The sequence below is a fragment of the Lissotriton vulgaris genome, chromosome 1_1 (assembly GCF_964263255.1).
Source record: "Lissotriton vulgaris chromosome 1_1, aLisVul1.2, whole genome shotgun sequence".
NCBI classification, from domain to species: domain Eukaryota; kingdom Metazoa; phylum Chordata; class Amphibia; order Caudata; family Salamandridae; genus Lissotriton; species Lissotriton vulgaris.
The window spans coordinates 589,782,761-589,804,021 of record NC_141685.1 but is presented as its reverse complement, the minus strand read 5'-3'; the positions used below and the strand labels follow the sequence as shown (position 1 = coordinate 589,804,021).

General features: G+C 38.8%; 1 protein-coding gene across 1 annotated transcript in view; it reads left to right on the top strand.

The window, feature by feature from the left end:
- LOC147747527 (vitellogenin-A2-like) overlaps positions 1-20,903 on the top strand; it is a 63,662-nt gene extending 42,759 nt beyond the window's left edge. Inside the window, exons 26-34 of the mRNA XM_086954002.1 lie at positions 1,559-1,771; positions 1,907-2,049; positions 3,711-3,849; positions 3,942-4,077; positions 10,494-10,680; positions 15,861-15,949; positions 17,925-18,022; positions 18,117-18,298; positions 20,637-20,903. Of these exons, the coding sequence (XP_086810128.1) occupies positions 1,559-1,771; positions 1,907-2,049; positions 3,711-3,849; positions 3,942-4,077; positions 10,494-10,680; positions 15,861-15,949; positions 17,925-18,022; positions 18,117-18,278 (1,167 nt within the window). The 3' untranslated portion in view covers positions 18,279-18,298; positions 20,637-20,903. The remainder of the gene's footprint in view (positions 1-1,558; positions 1,772-1,906; positions 2,050-3,710; positions 3,850-3,941; positions 4,078-10,493; positions 10,681-15,860; positions 15,950-17,924; positions 18,023-18,116; positions 18,299-20,636) is intronic.
- The last annotated feature ends 358 nt before the right edge of the window (positions 20,904-21,261 follow it).

Here is a 21,261-nt window from a genome sequence, read left to right as displayed (position 1 = left end):
ATCAGGACTCTGGGTGTCATCCAAACAATTACAATCTGTTTTTCTGGGGTGGCCACATTTCTAGAAGCAAACACGTTTTATAATTATAAATACCTACAACTCTAAAATACACTACTTTGAAACAGGTTTTCTTTGCAGTGACCCTGCAATTATGAACATTTTACTATTCTACCTCTGATAAACACCTGCTTTCAAACAGTGTAATGATTTGTTCAAAAGGGTTTTGACGAAAATGAACTTTCAAGAAGTTGAATTGCTTCCTGCCATGGTCAAACTACCTTGTGTGACACGAAAACCGATCTTTTGTTTGGTTGCCATATTCTAATGTGAGCTTTGCAAAAATGATTTTAGTTTATCTCTATTTTGTCTTGAAAAATATCACATTTGGACTTGCTTCAGTTCAGCATCCGCTGTCAGGCACATCTTACTTATTACATACCCTTTATATATATATATAAATGTTCAAGTTGTCAGTCTACATTTAATAAGCCCATGTTGCCTTTTTCATATTATGATTTACAAAAGGCATAATCTCGTTTTTCTGACAGAGCAATACTGTTGGACACTTGTCTGTATTGTGTCCCTGATTGTTAATCAGTTTTCACTCTAATGCATTGGCATAGCCTTGCTCCTGCCTTTTGTTTAACAAGGACATGTTTATACCTATACATTATATTTATATCTCCTACAAAGCGCTTCGGCGCTCTGGCTGTATAGCCATAGAAAACCATCTAAAAAGTGATGCTGCATTATTAGTGTTGGATACACAGTTCACAAGATGTAGGAGTCTTAGGTGGGTCATAGAAACACTGGATGCTGCCTGCTTGTTATCCAGACCATGGATTACTGTTTCGAAGGTATTCCAGACAATGTGATAATGTCCTGTATGTAATCTGTGTTCTAGATGCTGCGTTACTATTTTGTTCTTATTGCAGATAATGCATCAGCACTCTATACATACTCCAGATTATGCACTGGTGCTCTCTAAGTAATTCTTAGAGAAACACAAAATCATGAGTGACAAGTTGATACATAAGGTCCCTGTACAACAGATGACCGTTTAATGATTGTTGACAAACTACATTTGCATCACCCTTCATTCTCCATGACGCGGTGTAGGCCAAGAAACCTTGTAATAGTTAGTGGCGAAGGCTTAGACGACAGAGCTTCCCACAGAAGGTGACAACTTTTGTAAAATCTGTGTAATGGCTGTTTGGAAAGAAGAAAATATATTTCCTTTGATGGATTGTAGCAGTCCTTAGCTTCATGGTTTCTCAGTATTCTTCTGTACATCATATGTGCATTCCGTTGCATTTGCATTGCAAAGTGTACACAAGTTGACGAAACACATTTCAAGCCCCAACTATGGAAATCAAAAATGTTTGCATATGGCTTTTCCTTCGAGCAGATTGTCCCAGGTTTAACAGAACAAAGCTGTTGTCTGAGCAAAGATCCATTTTGGAAAGTGTCTGTCCATCAGCCCTGACAAACAAACTAATGCAGAGTTTTCAGGTCCTCAGTTTAATAGCTGTTTTCCACTTTTGTCACATGCCTCTAGCCTGCATTTATGGGAGACAACAAGCCCCCAGTGCTGGCTGTTACTGCTCAAGCTGTGAGAAATGACAACAAGAAACAAGGATACCAGGTGATCGTGTACGCCGACTACCATGCCTCCAAGCCCCAGATCCAGGCCTATGCTGTGGAAATCGCCGGCTCCAGTAGATGGCGCGCTTGTGCAAATGCAGTCGTTGTCAACTCTCATGAAGCACAGGTGAGACAGCCGTATGTAACCGGGGGGGGGGGGGGGGGGGGGGAATGGAGGGAGCTAACGATACAGGGAAAGTAACATCTCCTCTGTCTTTAATATATCGGATTTAATGTATGACATTTGTTACATTATGATTAGGCCTATCTGAAATGGGGTCAGAATTGCCAGGACTACAAAATTGCTGCAAAGGCTCAAACTGGTCACTTTGGCAGCCAACCGGGCTTGAGGCTGAAGGTGGAGTGGCCCAGAATCCCATCAAAACTGAAATCAGCTGGAAAATGGTAACACTTCTACATTATGTAGAAATTTACTAATTGTATATATTCATAAAATGCAAGAAATGCTATATTCTGAAGTAGACACTGACAAGTGATTTCCCTTGTCACTTACACATTATCACTATATAAGATCTCAATTCAACTTGTATTTTAAAAAGTATTACACAAGAGGGAAGGTATTAAGAATACACAAAATAAAATTGGAAATTCAAAATGTTGCAGTACTGCAAAATTGACCAACAAATTGTACATGATATTCAGCCCAAAGGTTTAAAATGTACCCAAATTACGACACAAACCAGATGCCTAGCCATTTGGTCCATGACGTTAGTCCCCACTAACTGTACTAGCACTGCAGCTTTAACTGTAGGTTATCTTCGAGCTTATTTAGACATTTTGCTCTTGAGCATTTTTTCAATGACCTAAATAAATTGAGGTGAAGCTTTAGGAGAACAGAAGGCATATTTACAAGGAGTTAACGCTATAAGAACATCACTTTTTGCAAAGTGCTGGTGGTGTTAAATCCGCCTTATTTACAGGGTGCAGTTAAGCCACTTAACGTAGCTTAACACCGCCTTGTAAATATTGCCCCTATTCATGCAGCACTTAGCGTGAAAGGGACGTGCAATGGGTGTTGCAGCGGACATTCCGGCGCAACACCCATTGCCCAATATTTACAAAATATAGGGCAGCCAAAAATAAGACCAGGAAATACCTGGTCTTAAACAGGTAATACTAGTAAAAATGTTTAATTTCTCCTTCTATTTTGCTCTTTCAACATGTGCTGCATTCTGCAAAACACATGGCTAGAGCAATTGGCCTGTTAAGATTATTTATGTGCAGGAAGGTGTACCTCAGCTGGCTCTTCTGCTGAAAACCACTGAATGGTGGTCCGGTAATCATGGGACCACAGGTCCATAGTGGGCAGTCGTAACAAGCTATTAGGGTGGTGCGACTCCTATGCTTATGTAAAGTCGCATAGTGGCCCATCATATATTCAGAGCATTTAATGACGCCTCTGCAGCAGCGCAAAAATTCATGCCTGGCAGGGAGTGATTGTTGCATCTGCTGGACTGTCCTCTCCTAGCAGTGTGAAGGCCAGAGCCTCTGCTGACCTGGGGGGGTTGGCAGGCCACACTCTACACTCTAAAGGAATCCCCAGGAATGATCTAACTCACCAGTGATGGCACTGGAGATGTGAGCCGTGCTGAAGGGCTGATGAAATGATTGCCAATAGCTATAATAGTACAGAACATGCACTTGAATGATTGAAGGAAAGACTCCAAGTTGAAATATACAGACTGCAAAATCTCAACTGATCATAAATCACTCCCTGCAAATAGATCAACTATTTTTTCATTCCCAACCCAAGCCAAACTCAGCCATAAACACCTTCGCTGCTAAGGCAATTCCCCTCCTGTGCTGGAGATTGTTCTATTTCATTGTTTTATGACGAGCTGGGCTCGTCATCAGCACACGACCACTATGCACCATGACGAGCCCAGCTCGTCATCAGCATCGAAAGGGTTAAGGAGCATGATTAGCTTTTTAAAATGCTACTTCAACACAGAGCATTATATTAATGGAAACATTACCGCCTCAATTTATGCTTCATCTAAATCAGTAAATCAGCAAAAAAAATGTATGTGTTTTCAACTATGCAGGGCTGCACAGTTTGTCCCAGGAGCTGCACTTATGGCTGGGTGCTCTGAAAAGTTGCAGAAAAATCCCTCTAAGAAAGCAACAGTTGTTCTCTCACTAAGCTCTCCAAGAACCATTGATGTAGTTATGCAGGTTCCAAGGGTAAGTATTACAGCCACTGACAGTAACACATTTCTATCTATGTAAAAGGTGGATCCATCGATATTTAATGCCTTTTTATAATTCCTCTGCAGCTCACACTTTATTACAGATCCATTCAGCTTCCAGTTGCGATCCCTACTGCTCACCCTACACAGGTCTCTGCCATTCAGTCCTCCAGCTGGAATATCTTTACTGAAGCCCCTGAGTACCTGCTGGACAACCTCAGAGGTAAACATTTGCCAGTACTTATATTGACATATTCCTTTGCACTCAAATGCAAAAATATTTTAAGGACACTCTTGTGTTTTTCTGGAATTTAATTCATATCGGAACATAATACACATTTATGTTAAAAACCTTAAAATATAAAATTGCAAAATGTAGAATATATGCATTTTCTCCTATTTATAAATGACTGAACACAAGTCCCAATAAAACCCGCCGCAGCGTCATACGTTAAATATAATTATTTAAACATATACGTTTCTAATCTTTTAAACACTCAAATATCAGGCACTCCAATAATATATACTCATACCACGGTCTAGACATGTGTTTTGAAATTGGCAACAGATACAGGATTTTAATAAGACCTGTTCTAATCCATGCAACAAGACTTTACATTGGCAAAATAATTGTGTATCATGAAGAAGAAAATGTGCACTCATTTAGCTGACATGAGCATTAATAAATCAGGTTTGCACAAAGATGCACTTGGTGTTGATGATGGGGCACTTGTTTAAACATGGATGCCAGTTAGTAGTACCAACAGTTACCCTTGGCTTTACCTTTGGTAACCTTGATCTCAGGCATCATGAAGTCAGAGGCGGAAATATCACATAGGCTAAGTTCTGACATTTCCGTTCCTAGAATTTTCTCATCAGTAAATAGGATGCTGTTGAGGAGCTAAGTCTGAGAAGGTGGTTTATTCAGCAACATCAAGCTTTACAAAAGTGTCCTATCACTTCCAGTATTTTGAGAAAAGGGGACCCCCATATATTACTGTTGCACCTGCTATACATAGGGAACAAACTGAGTTAAGGAAGTCTATAGCCAAGTGACATAATCAAAATATGTTTATATGGAGATCATGGTTGATATAGCTTACATATGAGATTGAGAATGGAAAGTCCAACTATATATAGATAATCTCAAACAATGAAATATTCTCATTTGATGTTATTGGTATATATTATATATATTTATCAATTCTTTTTAGATTTACATATTTTGTATTCTTTTTGTGTTTTTCTCTTCTGTTTTCTTTTCTTTTTTTATAGTTGTTTTGCAATGTAACAAAGGTCAATTAAAACCATACTAGAAAAAATATACATAACCAATAGACATGAGACTGAACAAAATGTTGAAGGCAAAGTGGTAGATGTCACAACGCGCGTTTCGGCTCTTGAGCCTTCTTCAGGTTACTGTCTATTGCTCTAAGAAATTGTAAAAAAAATATATCAATAATTTTACATTACAAACATATTATATAGAGTGGACTTAAATACATACATATAATATATACACTTATTCAGCTATGTGTCTTCAAATGAGCAGCAAGGTAAGAGCATTAATTAACGAGTATGTCTTTCAAATATAGATCTATTGCATCAACATTGAATTTTAGCACCATTTTGAATATTGTCTTTCTATTTAAATATTCACATGATTACATGATCTATATATCAAAAAATGAATAAACATTTATCAGATATGACAATTACAGTAGGTCTGTTACATCAACATTGAGTTTTAGCACCATTTTAAATATTGTCTTTCTATTTACATGTTCACATGATTACATGATCTGTATATCAAAAAATGAGTAGACATTTATCAGATATGACAATTGCAGTAGAACCTGAATTCATATTCTCAAAATTGTAACAGTTGTACCAGACACATGTTTTCTGAATTCATAGGAGAAACATATCAGTAAAATAGGAGAACATCACTTGACTTGATCACTTTCATAAGCATATTCTATATAGTGACATTAGCGAATGGCGTTATCTAATATATATAACAATTTTGCTAAGCCCCGAAATGATTTGTTCAAAGAGTAATGAGAAATGAGAAAGATGTTGGTCAATTCTGAAAACCTCCATAACTTGATCAGTTTCCCGAACATATTTTATACAGTGACCGTAGAGAATAACATTCTTTGATTGTGGCAATGAAATAAGACAAAAGCAAATTGCTTCTCACTTAGGCTGAGATGAATATGTTAGGAAGCTCCAAGGACATCACATGACAAATTCTGAAAGTGATAGTATGACTAAAAGCTAACTAGTACCAAGCCTAGATAAGCAGGAACCTGTAAGATTTTTGCAACAACACATATCATGATTATAGAGTAATAGTGTGGCTAAGTGCTAAGCAGCAGCATTTGAAATTAAAGAGATCCATAATATACCAGCTCTCTAGTGATCATATGAGATTACTCTGCTATACTTACAACAATTGGTCTTGACCCATACTTACAAAAATTTGTGCGAACTCAAACCTAAATCTTGGTTAGGATGTGACAGGTCAGTCGATATTTAGAGTTTCTTGATATCTGTAGATTTAGGATAACAGAGCATTAATTGATATTATAGCTTTAAACCTTTAGACTGTGGATAAAGTTACAAATTGGAATTTAGGGACAACCAGATCTCTGAGAAGCCATTCTTTTTGTGCCACAATAGAGTAGTTAATCATAAATTATTATACCTTCAAACGCAGGTAGATGAGAGCGAAGAACATATATGTTGTAGCTGTCGAGCGACGAGGGTGATATCTATTAAACAATAAGCACGTATTACTGATGCATGTTCCCATAAATGAAATATGATAAAGAGATCAAAAAGGGAAATGTCATACAGTTACCTAGAAGTCACTAGATCAGTTCCTGTCCGTTATCTACCGTTTATTGGCACTGGGGGTAGTATAGGAATTAACTTGCTGGACATGAAAATAAAAGATGTCTCTGAAGTTTTCTGCCCGAAAAGAAAAGAAGGTGATAATAAATTACTCTGCTAGTTTTAAATACATATGACCGATGTTGGATACAGTCTTAAATGTATATACCTTCACAATTGAGTTATGAGGCAAATGGACGACGAGGATAAACGATAATAGCATCAAAGGGATTGTTAATTATCTAGAAGAAAGACATATATACAGAAATATATTTAGTTGATTTGTTAAGAGTGCGTCGACTGGGTATATGTTACATACGCTTATCCTATAGAATAGAAAAGGGTACAGGTTACATGGGGATAACCAGAGAATTGCTTCCCGGGAGTTGGGATCTGTGTAATGATTAACGTTCATATTGCCATATCTGTAGACGGAGGATATATATAGAATGCAATGAACTACACGCTTTTTCAAATAGTCCATGAAACAGATATATGTATACAGCATAGTGCATGCCACGTGAATGGAGATGTGCTTGTATCATTATAAGCTCCAATTTATATATTATTGACTAGTCCTAGCTCACATTGAGAGCTTCGTGGTGGCTAAATAAGTTTCAGAATGCACTCATATATTTAAACCAATTAATGGTTGCGCATGCCAATAAACACGAAAAACTACAATGTGGATGAGTATAAGGGTATAAATTAAAATGGCAGCCACAGACGGATAAACCTACAGATCGGGCGAGAAAAGAGAGGGGAACGCCGTAGGCATTTTGTCTCACCTGCTGAGAATGGCTGAAGGTTTCTAACTCCCGGTATATAGAAGAAAACGACCACCTGTAACTGAGAACACTGGATATAAACAGCCGCCTCATGGGAGTGAGCTGCTTTATATACTACAGGTGTCATTAATTAGGAAAAGTAAAGGAATAAACATAGAAAGAGGGCTGGTACTATATTTTGAGAGTAGTAGATGCAGTGACCAGAGTAGGGAATAGAAATAGACGGAGGACTAATGGATGTCTATTTGGATGAATCTCAGAGTTGATAAAATGAGGGAAGCAAGAATAAAAATAAAAAGAGGACTAGTGAATAAGTATTGAGAATTAAAAATGGAATAACGAACAAAGAAAATAGAGAAAATAAACAAGGGACTAATAGGAGTGTTTAGGGCATATCTGGTAAAGCACTGATATATAATGTTATTGAATAGATAGGAATTAGAAATAAACAAAGAGCAGACAAATGTATAATAAAATTATCTGGTAAGCGTTGACATAACACGAATGTGAAGAGAAACATGAGATTGTTTTTCAAAACAATAATAACAGAAAATAAAAAATAATAGTGAATGGTCAGTCAACTTACACTGTCCTTGTTTTGTGATTAAGATGGAAAGTGAGATATTAAACTGAGAAAGGGGAATAAAGAAATAAACATATATTAACAATCTAGATAAGAAATAGATACAGTATACCGCACTGCCGGATGAAATGAATAACAGTCGACCCGATATGATTGTGTTGAAAGACTTACAAAGATTGGATACACATAAAAGATTATTCCCTACAGGTAAACTGTTAAGCTAGTTGTCAATTATGACCATAGGGTACCCTACGGTACCCTTGTTATCTAAATACTATGTATATTTCTCATGTGATGTCCTGAAGTCCCCCAATTCCTTCATGTATTTCAAGTCTTCTACTTATCATAAGCTCCACACTCTTAGTATCCATACACAATATTTGTGTGGTATAGGCCATAGAGAATTTCTTGCTGAGTATATGTATTATTTAATTCTAAGGGTGTTCAGGGTTTCTTAATATTAGGACATAGATGTTCAACAATGATTCATTCATATGTTTCTGCTATGTTAGACGATCGCTTGATCCCATGGGATCTCAGAGTTTAGTCCATTATTGATGATATTAAACATGAATATATAACCTCTCATTTTTTTCTTATTTTGTCACAGCAGAGCCCTGCTGTGGGTACTATTTTCTCCAGTATATACCAGCATATGTCGTCTGGTGAATGTTGTTTTTCTATTACCAATGGTGCAGCCATTTTTTGTGTGCAGATAGCCGATCTATGCTCAGTCAATCTGCTATTCATACACCGAGAGGTTTCCCCCACATATGCCTTATCACAGGGACATAGAAGCACATAAACCAAATTTTTGGTTTTACAATTTGTCATGCCCTTGTTTTCAACAGTTATTCCATTGTGGCAGAACGATCTGCTCTCTATGGCAAGTGGACAAGATTTGCACGTTCCACATTTAAAGTTTCCATTGACTGGATGTGAATCGCTAATACTTCGTTGGAGAAGTGGTTTGTCTTTTGGCATTCAAGATCTTACTACTATGTCCTTGAGATTTCTGTTCTTTCGATAGGCAAACATAGGTTTTTGTAAAGCCTCTGTGGCTTGTTTGTTGATATTTAGTAGATGCCAATTAGAGCAAATAATCTCTCTTATCCTTTCGTTAAGGACAGAGTGTCTTGTTACAAACACCAGATTTTGATCAGTGGTGTTTGAATTCCCTGAGAGTAGATGTTGCCTATCATAAAAACGTGCTCCCTTATATGCATGTCGAATAATTCGATGAGGGTATCCACGTTTTTCAAATTTGGCCTTCATTTCTTCAGCTCTCTGATCATAGTCCGAGAGTTTGGTGCAATTCCTGTGCAATCGCAGAAATTGCCCAAAGGGGATTGCATTTTTTTGATTTAGTGGGTGGAAACTGGTATGATGGAGGATAGTATTGCGAGCAGTTGTTTTTGTATACAGGTCTACATACAACTGTCTATTCTCATGTTTGATCATGATGTCCAAGAACTCAATCTCTACATTACTATAATGAGATGTAAATTGCAGATTTTCATCGCAAAGATTGAGACATTGTGTGAATTCTTGCAAAACTGGTAGATCATTATTCCAAATAAAAATGATGTCAATGATATATTGTAACCAAAAATGGACTGTTTCAAAGAAGGGGGCCTCCTCTTTGAAAATGTACTTATGTTCAAAGAATGCTACATAAATGTTAGCAACAGTGGGAGCACAAGAGGCTCCCATGCTAACTCCTTTTGTTTGTTTGTAAAAGGACCCCCGAAATTCGAAGATGTTTTCTTCAAGTACAATCGATAAACAATCAAGAATACATTTATTATCACAATCTACTTGGTAGGTTTCTATGAACCAATCAACTGCACGAATGGCCCCTTCGTATGGTATGTTGGAGTATAGACTTTCCACATCAAGGGTGACTAGGCATTGTGTCTCTGCATTATAAGGCTTACCTTCTAAAAGGTTAATTACTTGACTTGTGTCCTTTATATAGCCTGTATCAGTTGTATATAAGGACGTAAAATAGCATCCAAGAATTAAAAAAAAAGAAAAGAAAACAGAAGAGAAAAACACAAAAAGAATACAAAATTTGTAAATCTTAAAAGAATTGATAAATATATATAATATATACCAAATAAAATCAAATGAGAATATTTCATTGTTTGAGATTATCTATATATAGTTGGACTTTCCATTCTCAATCTCATATGTAAGCTGTATCAACCATGATCTCCATATAAACATATTTTGATTATGTCACTTGCATATCACTTCCAGTACCCAGTACATTATTGTTAATCAAGGCCCTGTTTTTAGAGTTTAAGGTTTTTCTTATGATAAGGTATCCAAATATAATTATTTGAGTTTTTGTTTAATATTTCTTAGGTCGCTGCACGGTTTCCAAAGACACAATCACCACCTTCAATAATGTCGCTTTTAACTACTCGATGCCCAGAAGCTGCTACCATGTCCTGGTCCAAGACTGTAGTCCTGATCTGAACTTCCTGGTGATGGTGAAGAAAGTGGAAGAGTCTTCCGAGCAAAAGGCCATCAATGTCAAACTTGGAAGCTAGTGAGTATTTTCATTCTTACAATCTGAATGTTGAAAAGTGTGTATATGTGATGTTCATCTCTAAAAATCAGTAGAAATGTGTTCCTGTGTGACATGATCATCTAATGATATTTATGATTAAACAGATTGCAGAAGTGGTTGACTCAATGGTTACCAACACGTTGTATGCTATATAGATGTATACTTAGATTATTGTGTTTGAGCTATTCAAACATCCATATCTTCTTTACACAATTGATGGCCTCTGTGGACTTCGATGATGCTTTTAATCTAGCACTGAAATGGACGTGTTTACTTCATAAAAATGGCAGCTCTCATTTTGCACCCCATGATGCATTTGTTCATCAATCTCATAAGCAAGATAGCTAGTGCAAGTGAAGTTACATAGGAATCAGTGTGGGGAAATGTGCTATGACATAAGTGTATTTAGTAAGGTTGTATTCCAGAATATCACAGAAGGAATTCCCATCCTACAAACATTTTCTTTCCTAAATATTGACAATCAAAATCAATTCAGTATCAAAAATCTAAATCCCACTTCCTCATCCTTGAACCGTTAATATATATAATGGTATAGTAAATGAATACTTTCTTTCATTTACTTTTCTTCATAATATTTTGTTAGTTGATATGTTGTTCATGATATTTATGCAGGATGACCTTTCAAGCACTATATTTTAATAGTATAACATGCAGGAATTCGCAGAAATGTAATCTCAGAAATTCCTTTTTCAGTGGTCTAGATGTGCCTTTTTACTGCAAGCTCAAGTAATCGAAATATCTTCATAAACATAAGACCCTTACATATGTAGCAAGTCTCGTAGGTGAGAATGCAAAAAAATAAACTTGGAGAGATCATAGGTCAATCATGTCAAACTGTCAATGTCGAACCATTCCCACCTTAATATTAAAAATAAGAATAACCAAATCGCTATTTTAGGGAAAATAAGGCAGCATTCAGTTACAAGTCTTGTGAACAACTTTCAGTTACACACTATTGACACTATCTTTCAGTCTGAGGACAAAAAGGTCAGGATGAGAACCCAAAGATATGTAAACTAGAATTCCTCCCAGCCAGTGAGCAACAAAGTTCAACTGTCTAGTGTTGCAGAAGGAATATTATTCATTTACCTACTCAGAATGAAAGCCAAAGCTCATTTGTGGCATTCCAGCGGAATTATCCCCTGGACATTAGCAAACTCTTATCTTGAAAGCCCAACTAGGGGCTGGTTAATGGTAATGGTAATGTAGTTTCTTATATATCACCACAAAGGGTATCTCGGCGCTTGCTTTGGGAACCCGTCCTGGTTTTTCCCTGTGGGATAGCCCAGCAGGGCACCCCCAAGGTGAAAGCCAGGTATCCCGCCGCGGGGGCCGTAGTGGAGATTGAGCAAGCTATTGCCCAGAGGTGCAGATTACAATGGTTGGGAGACCATCACCACAGACAGGCTGTCGGTGGCGGTCACCCAGCCATTTTACTCATTACTCAAGTTTACCGCCCGCCACATTTTGATGGCGGGCAGCTGTGTGGAGGTCGGAAAGACAGACTGCCCAGGATCCGATTGGCTCAAGAAGTCTGTTGGTCCATTGGAGGTGCTTGTAGTCCCCACAATGCCATAGGGATTACGATGTCCCTTACCCGCCAGCCTTTCCATGCCAGGTTACCCACCATGGAAAGTCTGGCGGGTAAGGGACATCGTAATCCCTATGGCATTGTGGGGACTACGAGCACCTCCAATGGACCGACAGACTCCTTGAGCCAATCGGATCCTGGGCTGGAGAAAAACGACAATGGGGGCTTGTAGTGGGCCCCCCCTTCAATCAATAAAACAGGGAATTGTAAGCGCACTGCTCACCTGTGAGGGTTTCAAGGCGCTGGGGAGATGGGGGGGGAGCAGGTTTTCTGTTAAGCCAAAGAGCCAGGTCTTGAGAGTCTTCCTGAAGGTGTTCAGGGAGGAGGCGCGTCTGATGTAGATTGGGAGCTCGCTCCAGGTCTTCGGCATGATGTAGGAGAAGGATCTCCCCCCTGCTTCGGCTCTGTGGATGCATGGGGTTTTGGCGAGGATGAGGTTTTGGGGTCCGGTGCTTTGTAGGCATTTGTAGGGGTGGGTGAGTAACTGAACAGAGTTAATGAGCTATCAGTTTTGACTCCCAGACTTTCCACTTCTGGGAAAGGAGTGAAGAGATCTCACACTTAAAGAGGCCAGTAAGAGCCCAGCTACAGGTAAGATTTCCCATCAATGACTAAAACCTCAGTTATTTTAGAATTCCATTTAAGCCTATGTTTCCTATCTAATTCTAAATAAAAAAGCTTTAAAGGCCTTGTGGGAAGTGGAGCAATTACCTAATCTAGGAGGAAATGTTAAGTGGCCAGTAAACATATACATTTCTAAGCCCATTCTGGGTAAAGCAAGAAGAGTAAATTCTATATTGAACAGGTAAGGGCATAATGTTGATCCCTGTGGTACCCCATGCCAATGTTACTGTTTGATATTGCCTAGTAAGAAAAAAACTAGATCCAATGAATCTGACTCCCCTCTGAGCCTTCTCTAATGATATGGTTGAGTACGATAGGTGGAGTGGTGTGGCTCACTGGTTAGAGGCGGCAGACCCGGGTGCAGAAGTCGGCCCGGGACCAGGGTTCAATTCCCGACGCGGCAGGGTTGTGGACCAGGATCAGCGGATTCGACAATTCTTGCCTCGGTGCCTACTCTAACCTGGGGTCCCACTCGGCAACTCTGAGCATTAGCTTGCCTAATCTCCACAACGGCCCCATCAACGCCGGGCATGCTTGGCTCCACCTTGGGGATTCCCAGTAGGGACAATCCCACATGGAAAACAAGGACGGGTTCCCCAGCGGTATACAGCGCCGGGACGCCCTTTTGCTGGGGCAGCTGTGCGCTTTACAAGTATGCGACATTTATTTACGATATTATGATCAGCTATATCAAATGCTGCAAAAGGGTCTATTAAGATTGAGGCATTGAAGTGTCTCTGATCCAAGTCCCCTTGTAGGGCATCTAAAATAGATAACAGAACATATTCAGAAATATGTGGTAGGTGAAAGCCAGCTTGTGAATCATCTAAGAGTTGTGTCTCTTGTAAATGAGTACATAGAATACTTTTCACATATTTTGTGTGGTTTTGGCAAAAATTGTGTAAAGTGAAATCGGATGATACGCTTTGTGTCTGATGAGTCCCTGTCTTTTTTTACTTTTCAACAACAATTCCTTCTTTAAGGGTGATAGGAACTAATCCTTGTTCACGTGGATAATTTATTTAAACAGGCAAAGGCTCAGGTTTAGTGCTGGGTAATTGATCAACAAGGTTCCAACGGGGTGCCTGGTTTTGTTTTGGCAGTTATAGAGAGTAGGTCTTCCCTAGTCATCTGGACTGAAGAAAGATATATTCTCAGAACAGAATTCTAGGTTGGGGAGGAAGGGAAAAAACCTTTGTAAATATCTAGACTGAAGCTGGCAATGTTTTCCACAAATATGAGGTAAGTTGCTTGCAGAAGACTTGTGCTGGAATCATGGAAGAGGATATTTTAGAAATGTCAAAGTGCTCCTCCACAAAAAAGGTTCCTTTCTGCTTATGTCACTGATTAACAAAATAATTATTTTGTCTGACCCCCCAAAATATTTTTTTTGTACGGAGATATGCCTTTCTAAACACTTCTTTATCATGATCATATAATAATAATAATAATGTAGCTTGTGGGGTTTGACTTCGTCCTATGCTAAATCATAGGAGTACTATGGAGTAGAAACTCATTTAGAAGTCAAAGGGGCATGGTTATCAAATGCCTTTATAAACCACAAAGCAGACATTGAGGCTCGACTGAATTCTGTTTAAAACTATTCTCATTAAAGGACGTGGCAATAGCAGGTAATACTGCTCATTTCACAGCAAGGGAGCCTAATAGTATAGGAAGTCTGTATTTCTTCAGGGAACAATTATCAGTTTTAATAACAATTATGGTCATACAGGGAGAGTGAAGGACAGAAGGTTTACCTAATGACAATAAATGATTACACATGTTTTAAAGCCTGTCCTATCACACATGGGGGTACCTGCATTGATTGTATTAGATTATTTGTGTATATTCATTCCCAAAATGCCCGTTGGCTCTTATCTGAGCTTCCTGTAACCTGAGTGTTCTGTATTGGGTCATTACTGCAGTAGTGATGCAACACCAGACAAAATGTGATCAGCTTGACTCTATTGGGAAAAGTTTCAGATTCTTGTATTGCTATGACCAGTTGCCATTTAAAACACAATTTGTATTGATCACTAAAGCTACTGTGTATAATGCTCATATGCAGTAACATTTGCTTTGTAGGACATAGTGTGAAGGGGCTTGGTGAAGTGGGCAGCAAAGGTCTATATTACTTTTTACCTGCAAAATGATTTTTCTCAGTCTATTTCCAACAACTTGTGTAGACTCCAAGAGTAGTTGCTCACGTTGCTACTTGTTTGCCTCAGTTAGTGATAAATGCTTATTTTGCCAATAATGTTAACAGTGAGGTATGCACTGATTGGTAAGCCTCCTGAAGTTCGCAGTCTTGTAATAGAAGCATCCATATTTAGGCTATTTAAACACTAATAGTATGACAACATATTACTTAACTGAGGGATCTTTCATATGTATCAAGAATCATGGATTTCTGCAGTAATTAAAAGCATGGAAAAACACTGACACCTGCTTACTGACCAATACCAGCCCTAGGCCAAAATGCAACTGATGCCAAATGAAAAGCAATGAGATAGCAATAAAAATACAGGCTATAAGAAGAAAGGTGGTCCATCAAGCACACCAAGGCTGCCTCCTACCCCTAACAAGAGATGGGGCATGTGGTATGGGTAAAGTCCACTTTCTGGTTGAAAAATGAGAAATGTGACTCTCTGGAGTCGAATCAGAAGGTGCAATGTTCATTCTTGGGTATATGTCAGGAAAATCCTCGAATGCCATCACTTGACCACTTTAGTGTTTATGCAGTGACCACATGTATGGTTTTACAGAAAGGGCCTTTTATTAATTTCAAAGTGCGAGCCAATCAAACACACAGAGCAAAGTGTTATAAGCATTGGGCCACACACTTACCATAACAAAGCATGTGATTTTGCTTTGGAAGCAAAAGATATTAAAAACATACATATATTCTGTTCTTATTCTTCAGTGATATTGACATGTCTCCATCTGCTGACTCCATTAAGCTGACGATAAATGGCATTGAAGTGAACAGTCTGCCATATGAATCACATTCTGGTAGGTGACAGAGTTTTATTGGATGCATCAATAATCAAGCAATCAATTTCATCCTAACTTAACTAAAATGAGAACCTATTTAAGGGTCAGTGGCAGGGGCCTATCCCTTAACAGCTGATACATTGGTATGACTCATTTGCTTCTATTATGAGATTAAGCTAGCAGTTGATGCAGATGTATCATCAATATCAGCATCAGGGAATACTGCTCAGTTAAGGGTATTTAAGAGTGCTGTAGTTTTCCACTGTTCTTCTAGATGTAAATGAATTTAGACTCGTTTCTGGCTCGTTCTCTTGCTCTGTCCTGCTCTTCCTGTCCTTTCTTTTGACTCTGCAACTCTCCTTTCTTGCCACCAACTGTCTCTAATGGTATAAAGTGATGGAAAATGGCCCTCTAGATCTGTGAAATACATAAAAAGTGTAAGATTTGTGGTGCAGATTAGAGTAGTTGTTGTTCCTACAATAAGTAAATCATGTACATTCCTGCCCTTCTCCTGGATTGATTCACAAAGATACCTTTACAAAGTTAGGAATCTACCCTTATATTTGAAGCAAATGTTTGCATTGTTAGGATTGCCTAACCAATATAAGGCAGCATCCTGGGAATTCATGACAGTCATACTATCCAAGAGCACCCTTAAACCCAAATCTGTACTCATTTGAGTTTTCACCACCCATAAAAAATGTGCATGAGTAAACATGAGCAAATGTGTATTTCTAACATTTTTCTATGGAAAGTAAATTGTTCCCCTTTGTAGAGACCCTTAGTCCTACCCCTTATGGTTACAATAAACATGGGAGTGTTCCTTTTGTTCTCTTATGCTTAAAAGGTACTTGCTCATACATGTGACAGGAGTAGTTATGTATATTTCCAGGGTGGGAAGCTAATTTCAAAATGTTCCTCGCACTTTGTGCTGTCATAAATCAAAACAATTACAACAACACAGGTTTCCCAAAGTAACTTTGTTTAAGTAAAGGAATCATTATGTCACTTCTGAAATGTATTCATTTCAGTTTTTACTACAAACATTGAAAATCTTACTTTGTTTTGATCACATAAAGTTAATTCTCGCATTTTAAAGATTTTCAACGCTGACTTTTTGTGGCTACTCCAGTTGATCAACAGCAGATAGTTTGATCCTAAAATCTGTATGTAAATTGCTTTGAGGATACATAGATACCATCTTCTGCCTTGATGACATGTGAATCATGTTTCCTAGAAATGTTGTAGGTTTGCTAAATTGTGATTCAGGAATATCAGAAGGAGTGAAATCAAATACACATGTGGTTATGCTTCCAGAATATTACATTTTGAAAACTGACATGAAAAAATAAGGTGACAAGAGTATGAACTACCTGAATGTATTGAAGATAAGTAGGCATAGGTATGCCCAGATTTACTATACTTAACTCCACAGGTAGTACCACAACAATATATATCCCTAAGATACAGAGACATAAAGTTAAGAAAAGTAACTCTACACTGACTATTATATACCTCCTTACACAACATTCTGGTTGTCAATATGTTATCCACAACATTTGACCATGTCAATATTTCTGTAGTCAATATTCTGACACACAAGCTCAAATGCATTTCCCCTTTATTATTGAGGCTGACCTAACGTGGAATTGATAAGCCTTTACTGTTAGTCGATAAAGTGCGATGATTAGGCATAAAATAGGCCTGTAATTATTTGGACAATGTTCTTTAGAGATTGCACATGTCTTTCAAATCAATTAAAGGACCCCTCCTACATGGTAAGCATGTTTATTTGCAGACTTGTTGCATTCTAAACAGATGTTTCACATTAAAACTATATATATATCTCCTATTAATTAAAAGATAAATCTCTTTCTCCTCTTGGATTTATCTCTGGCACTTTTTTTTATCTCTGCTGCACATGTTCCACAATATATTATGTAGTTCCTAGTTCATTTGAAATTAGACCACACTACACTTCTTTTGATTCCAGAACCGCATTTGAAGATTGAAAAGGAGACTGATGGGCTGATCCTGCTCGCACCTGACTTTGGAATTGAGAAGCTTCAATACAATGGAGTCACATGCCAGGTATTCTGGTGCATTCCGCTTACTGCGTGATTGGCCATATTGACAAGATTGCATGGATTTACATCAGAGGTCTCTTTCCTTTTTTATCCTAAAGGTTAGACCAGCCTTGTGGATGAAGGGCAAGACATGTGGCGTTTGTGGACATCATGATGATGAGCGGGAACAGGAATATCAGATGCCAGATGGATTTGTTGCTAAAGATGAGGAGAGTTTTGTGAAATCTTGGATTACAGAAGAATCATGCTCTGTTCAATAGCGATGAAAGGTTCAAAACTGGTGAGTTGACAAAACTGATTCATTGGACCATTTTTATCATAAAGGTTAGACCAGCTTTATGGATGAAGGGCAAGACATGTGGCGTTTGTGGCCATCATGATGATGAGCGTGAACAGGAATATCAGATGTCAGATGGATTTGTTGCTAAAGATGAGGAGAGTTTTGTGAAATCTTGGATTATATAAGAATCATGTTCTGTTCAATAGCGATGAAAGGTTCAAAACTGGTGAGTTGACAAAACTGATTCATTAGAATAGTTCAATAAGTCTAGCAGAGTGGCTATCATTTTATTGGAACCATATCCACAATATAGAACGGCAGAGTGACCCATTTATCCAATAGACATCAACCAACTCAAGTAGTTTTCCCACATTTAATTTCCTGGCATCTTCTAAGTAATTCTTGAATAAAATACCATGGTATGTTAGAACATTTGTTTTTATCTCCAGTTACAAACAGTATTGTGAATTTCAAATTACACACACACACACACCATGCACAGATGTTTCTACACCTACACAATTACTACACCTAGACACAGACACATAAATACCTACATCTTCTGTTTGCTAAAGGAATGAAATATGACACTAAGGGGGTTATTAGGATTGCGGATTTTCCGCATCCTCTGGGCCGGCGGAAGCCACTGCCGGCCCGGAGGATGCGGAAAATCCACAGCGGACCCACCAAAGACCCACCTCCACATTAGGATGGCTGGTGGGTCCTGGTTTCCGTCCGCAGCTTTCCCGCAGCAGCTGGCTTACAACCGCGGTGGAAAAGCTCCAATATGGTGACGGTGTCTGTCAGACACCGTCTGCCATATTAGGATGGCCTGTTTCAGATGCTTTTCCGCGGCGGGTTTTCCGCCTTGGAAAAGCATGTGACTTCACTGCGGGGGCCCGTTGCGGGCCCCCTAGGTGAAGGGTGGGGTGGGGGGTGCACATGGGGGGGTACCTATGGTACCCCCCTGCATTTGTATGCGGAAAGCAGCAGGCACCGCGCGGTGCCTGCCTCTTTCTGCATACAAATGCAACACCTGCATTTTTAACATTGCCGCGGGTGCAGCTTGAAGCCGCACCGCCGCAAGGTTAAAAATAGAGGATGTGACCACCAGGGTGGCGGTCACATCCTAATTGCACAGGAGGGAACTCCGCATGCGGAGGTTCCCTCCTGCCCTGGGGTCACGGACGGACGCAAGTCCGTCCGCAGTCCTAATGAGGCCCTAAAAGTGGTTCCAAACATTTTTCAATTTCTAAACAATTGGATGGCAATGCCTGTGAAGTACAAAGCATTTAACAGTCATATTTCCTCAAATTCAACATTTGCCGTACGGGATTCTGAATGGAAACCTGTTCAGTATATGGAACCAGCGTGTTGAGGGCGCCCCTTCAATGCCAGTTTGAGTCATATGTGTCAATACTTTGCAACCAAATCCAGATTGAAAACATTGAAATTTTGTCATCCCCCGCATTGTTCCCTTTCGGACCTCCACCCGTTTGTGAATTAAAAAAATCAAGCAAATAAATGAAACTCATCTTTTTAAATGCATCACCATTTTCTTTAGGGAAAACAGCTGTATTAAAAAAATAGATTTTTTTTAAAGCCAATAACAGGGAGATCTACTGACACCATCAGGCCACCATCCTTGTGATGGCCTCCAAGTGGAAGAAGTCGCAATTTGCGACCTACTTGATGAATATTAATGAGGTAGGTTGAATTGCGACACACTCTGAGACTGAGTTTTCCAACTAGACCTAATGATACATAAGTCAGTTCGGAAAAGTACTTACTGGACACAAAATTAGTGATTTCAAACTGAGACCCGTATCACACCCAATGAGACAAAGAACAAATGATGCCACACACAGAGAAGCTAGTGGCCTTACAAGATTGTCAACGTCTTTGGGCTTTATCTCAGAGGTGTAACTTGAGTCCCCTGTTAGGCCCAGGTGATCCTAGGGCACTGAAATGTTCCCAAAGGCAGAGAGTGGTAAGGTGGACCCATATATTGGTCAAGCGAAGGGAGTACCCAGGTATGGCTTATATGCTGTATGATACATTAATGGAATTATGCCCTTTGGACAATGCCAACGGACCTAGGCACTTACATATTTTTCTGGTTGTTATTCACCAATCCTGCAATTAAGTGGACAGGAGGTGGAGGTGCAAATGAAAGTCTGGTCACCTTTGGTTTATACTCTGAAAGGAGTTGTGGTTTTGGAAAATATAATCTTGCAAATATAGCCTTTATTGACTATAAAGTGGGGTTGACTTATAATTTAGATTACAACATCAACCTGGCTGTTCCATGTTGATAACCTTCACTCTTTCTGTACAGATTCTATTCTGATCCATGCTTATAGCCTAAACTGGGCAAGGAGTGAAAATGTTAGTGACACATCATAATGCTGATCCGGAGAACTACAAAGCACTCCGCAGAACAACCACTCAGAGGATGAGATTTCCGCATCAACCTTTCACCAGTGTGTCATTTTAAATGATTCTAAATTTAAATCGTACCATGACTTGCCTTTCCCATTATAAAATGTCAAATTCCATATAAATATATTATTTCCAAATAAACAATGATTTCATTCAAAAAGAAGTGCATGAGTCATGTTTTCATTTCAGTTAGCAAGTCATTAATTGCAAAAAATAATTTGATCATTTCTCCAAAGAATTAGGATTGGTTGGATTATTTTGCCCTGGAGCTAGGGGTGCAGCACTTGATACAGCATCCAAAGAAAGGTCAGCATAATAATGGGATACAAAGAGGACGCTTCAAAAGGGTTTATTTTTACTTCCAGAATGTCATCTATGTCCAAATACATACGGTTAAATGTCAAGCGCACTTTCCTTTTACTGATTATTCATTTACAAAACAATACCTGTTTTGGTTTCTTTTTGGATGTGTAGGACCCTCATTCTGTAACATGAATCCAAGTTAAGCATGAGCGGATTTT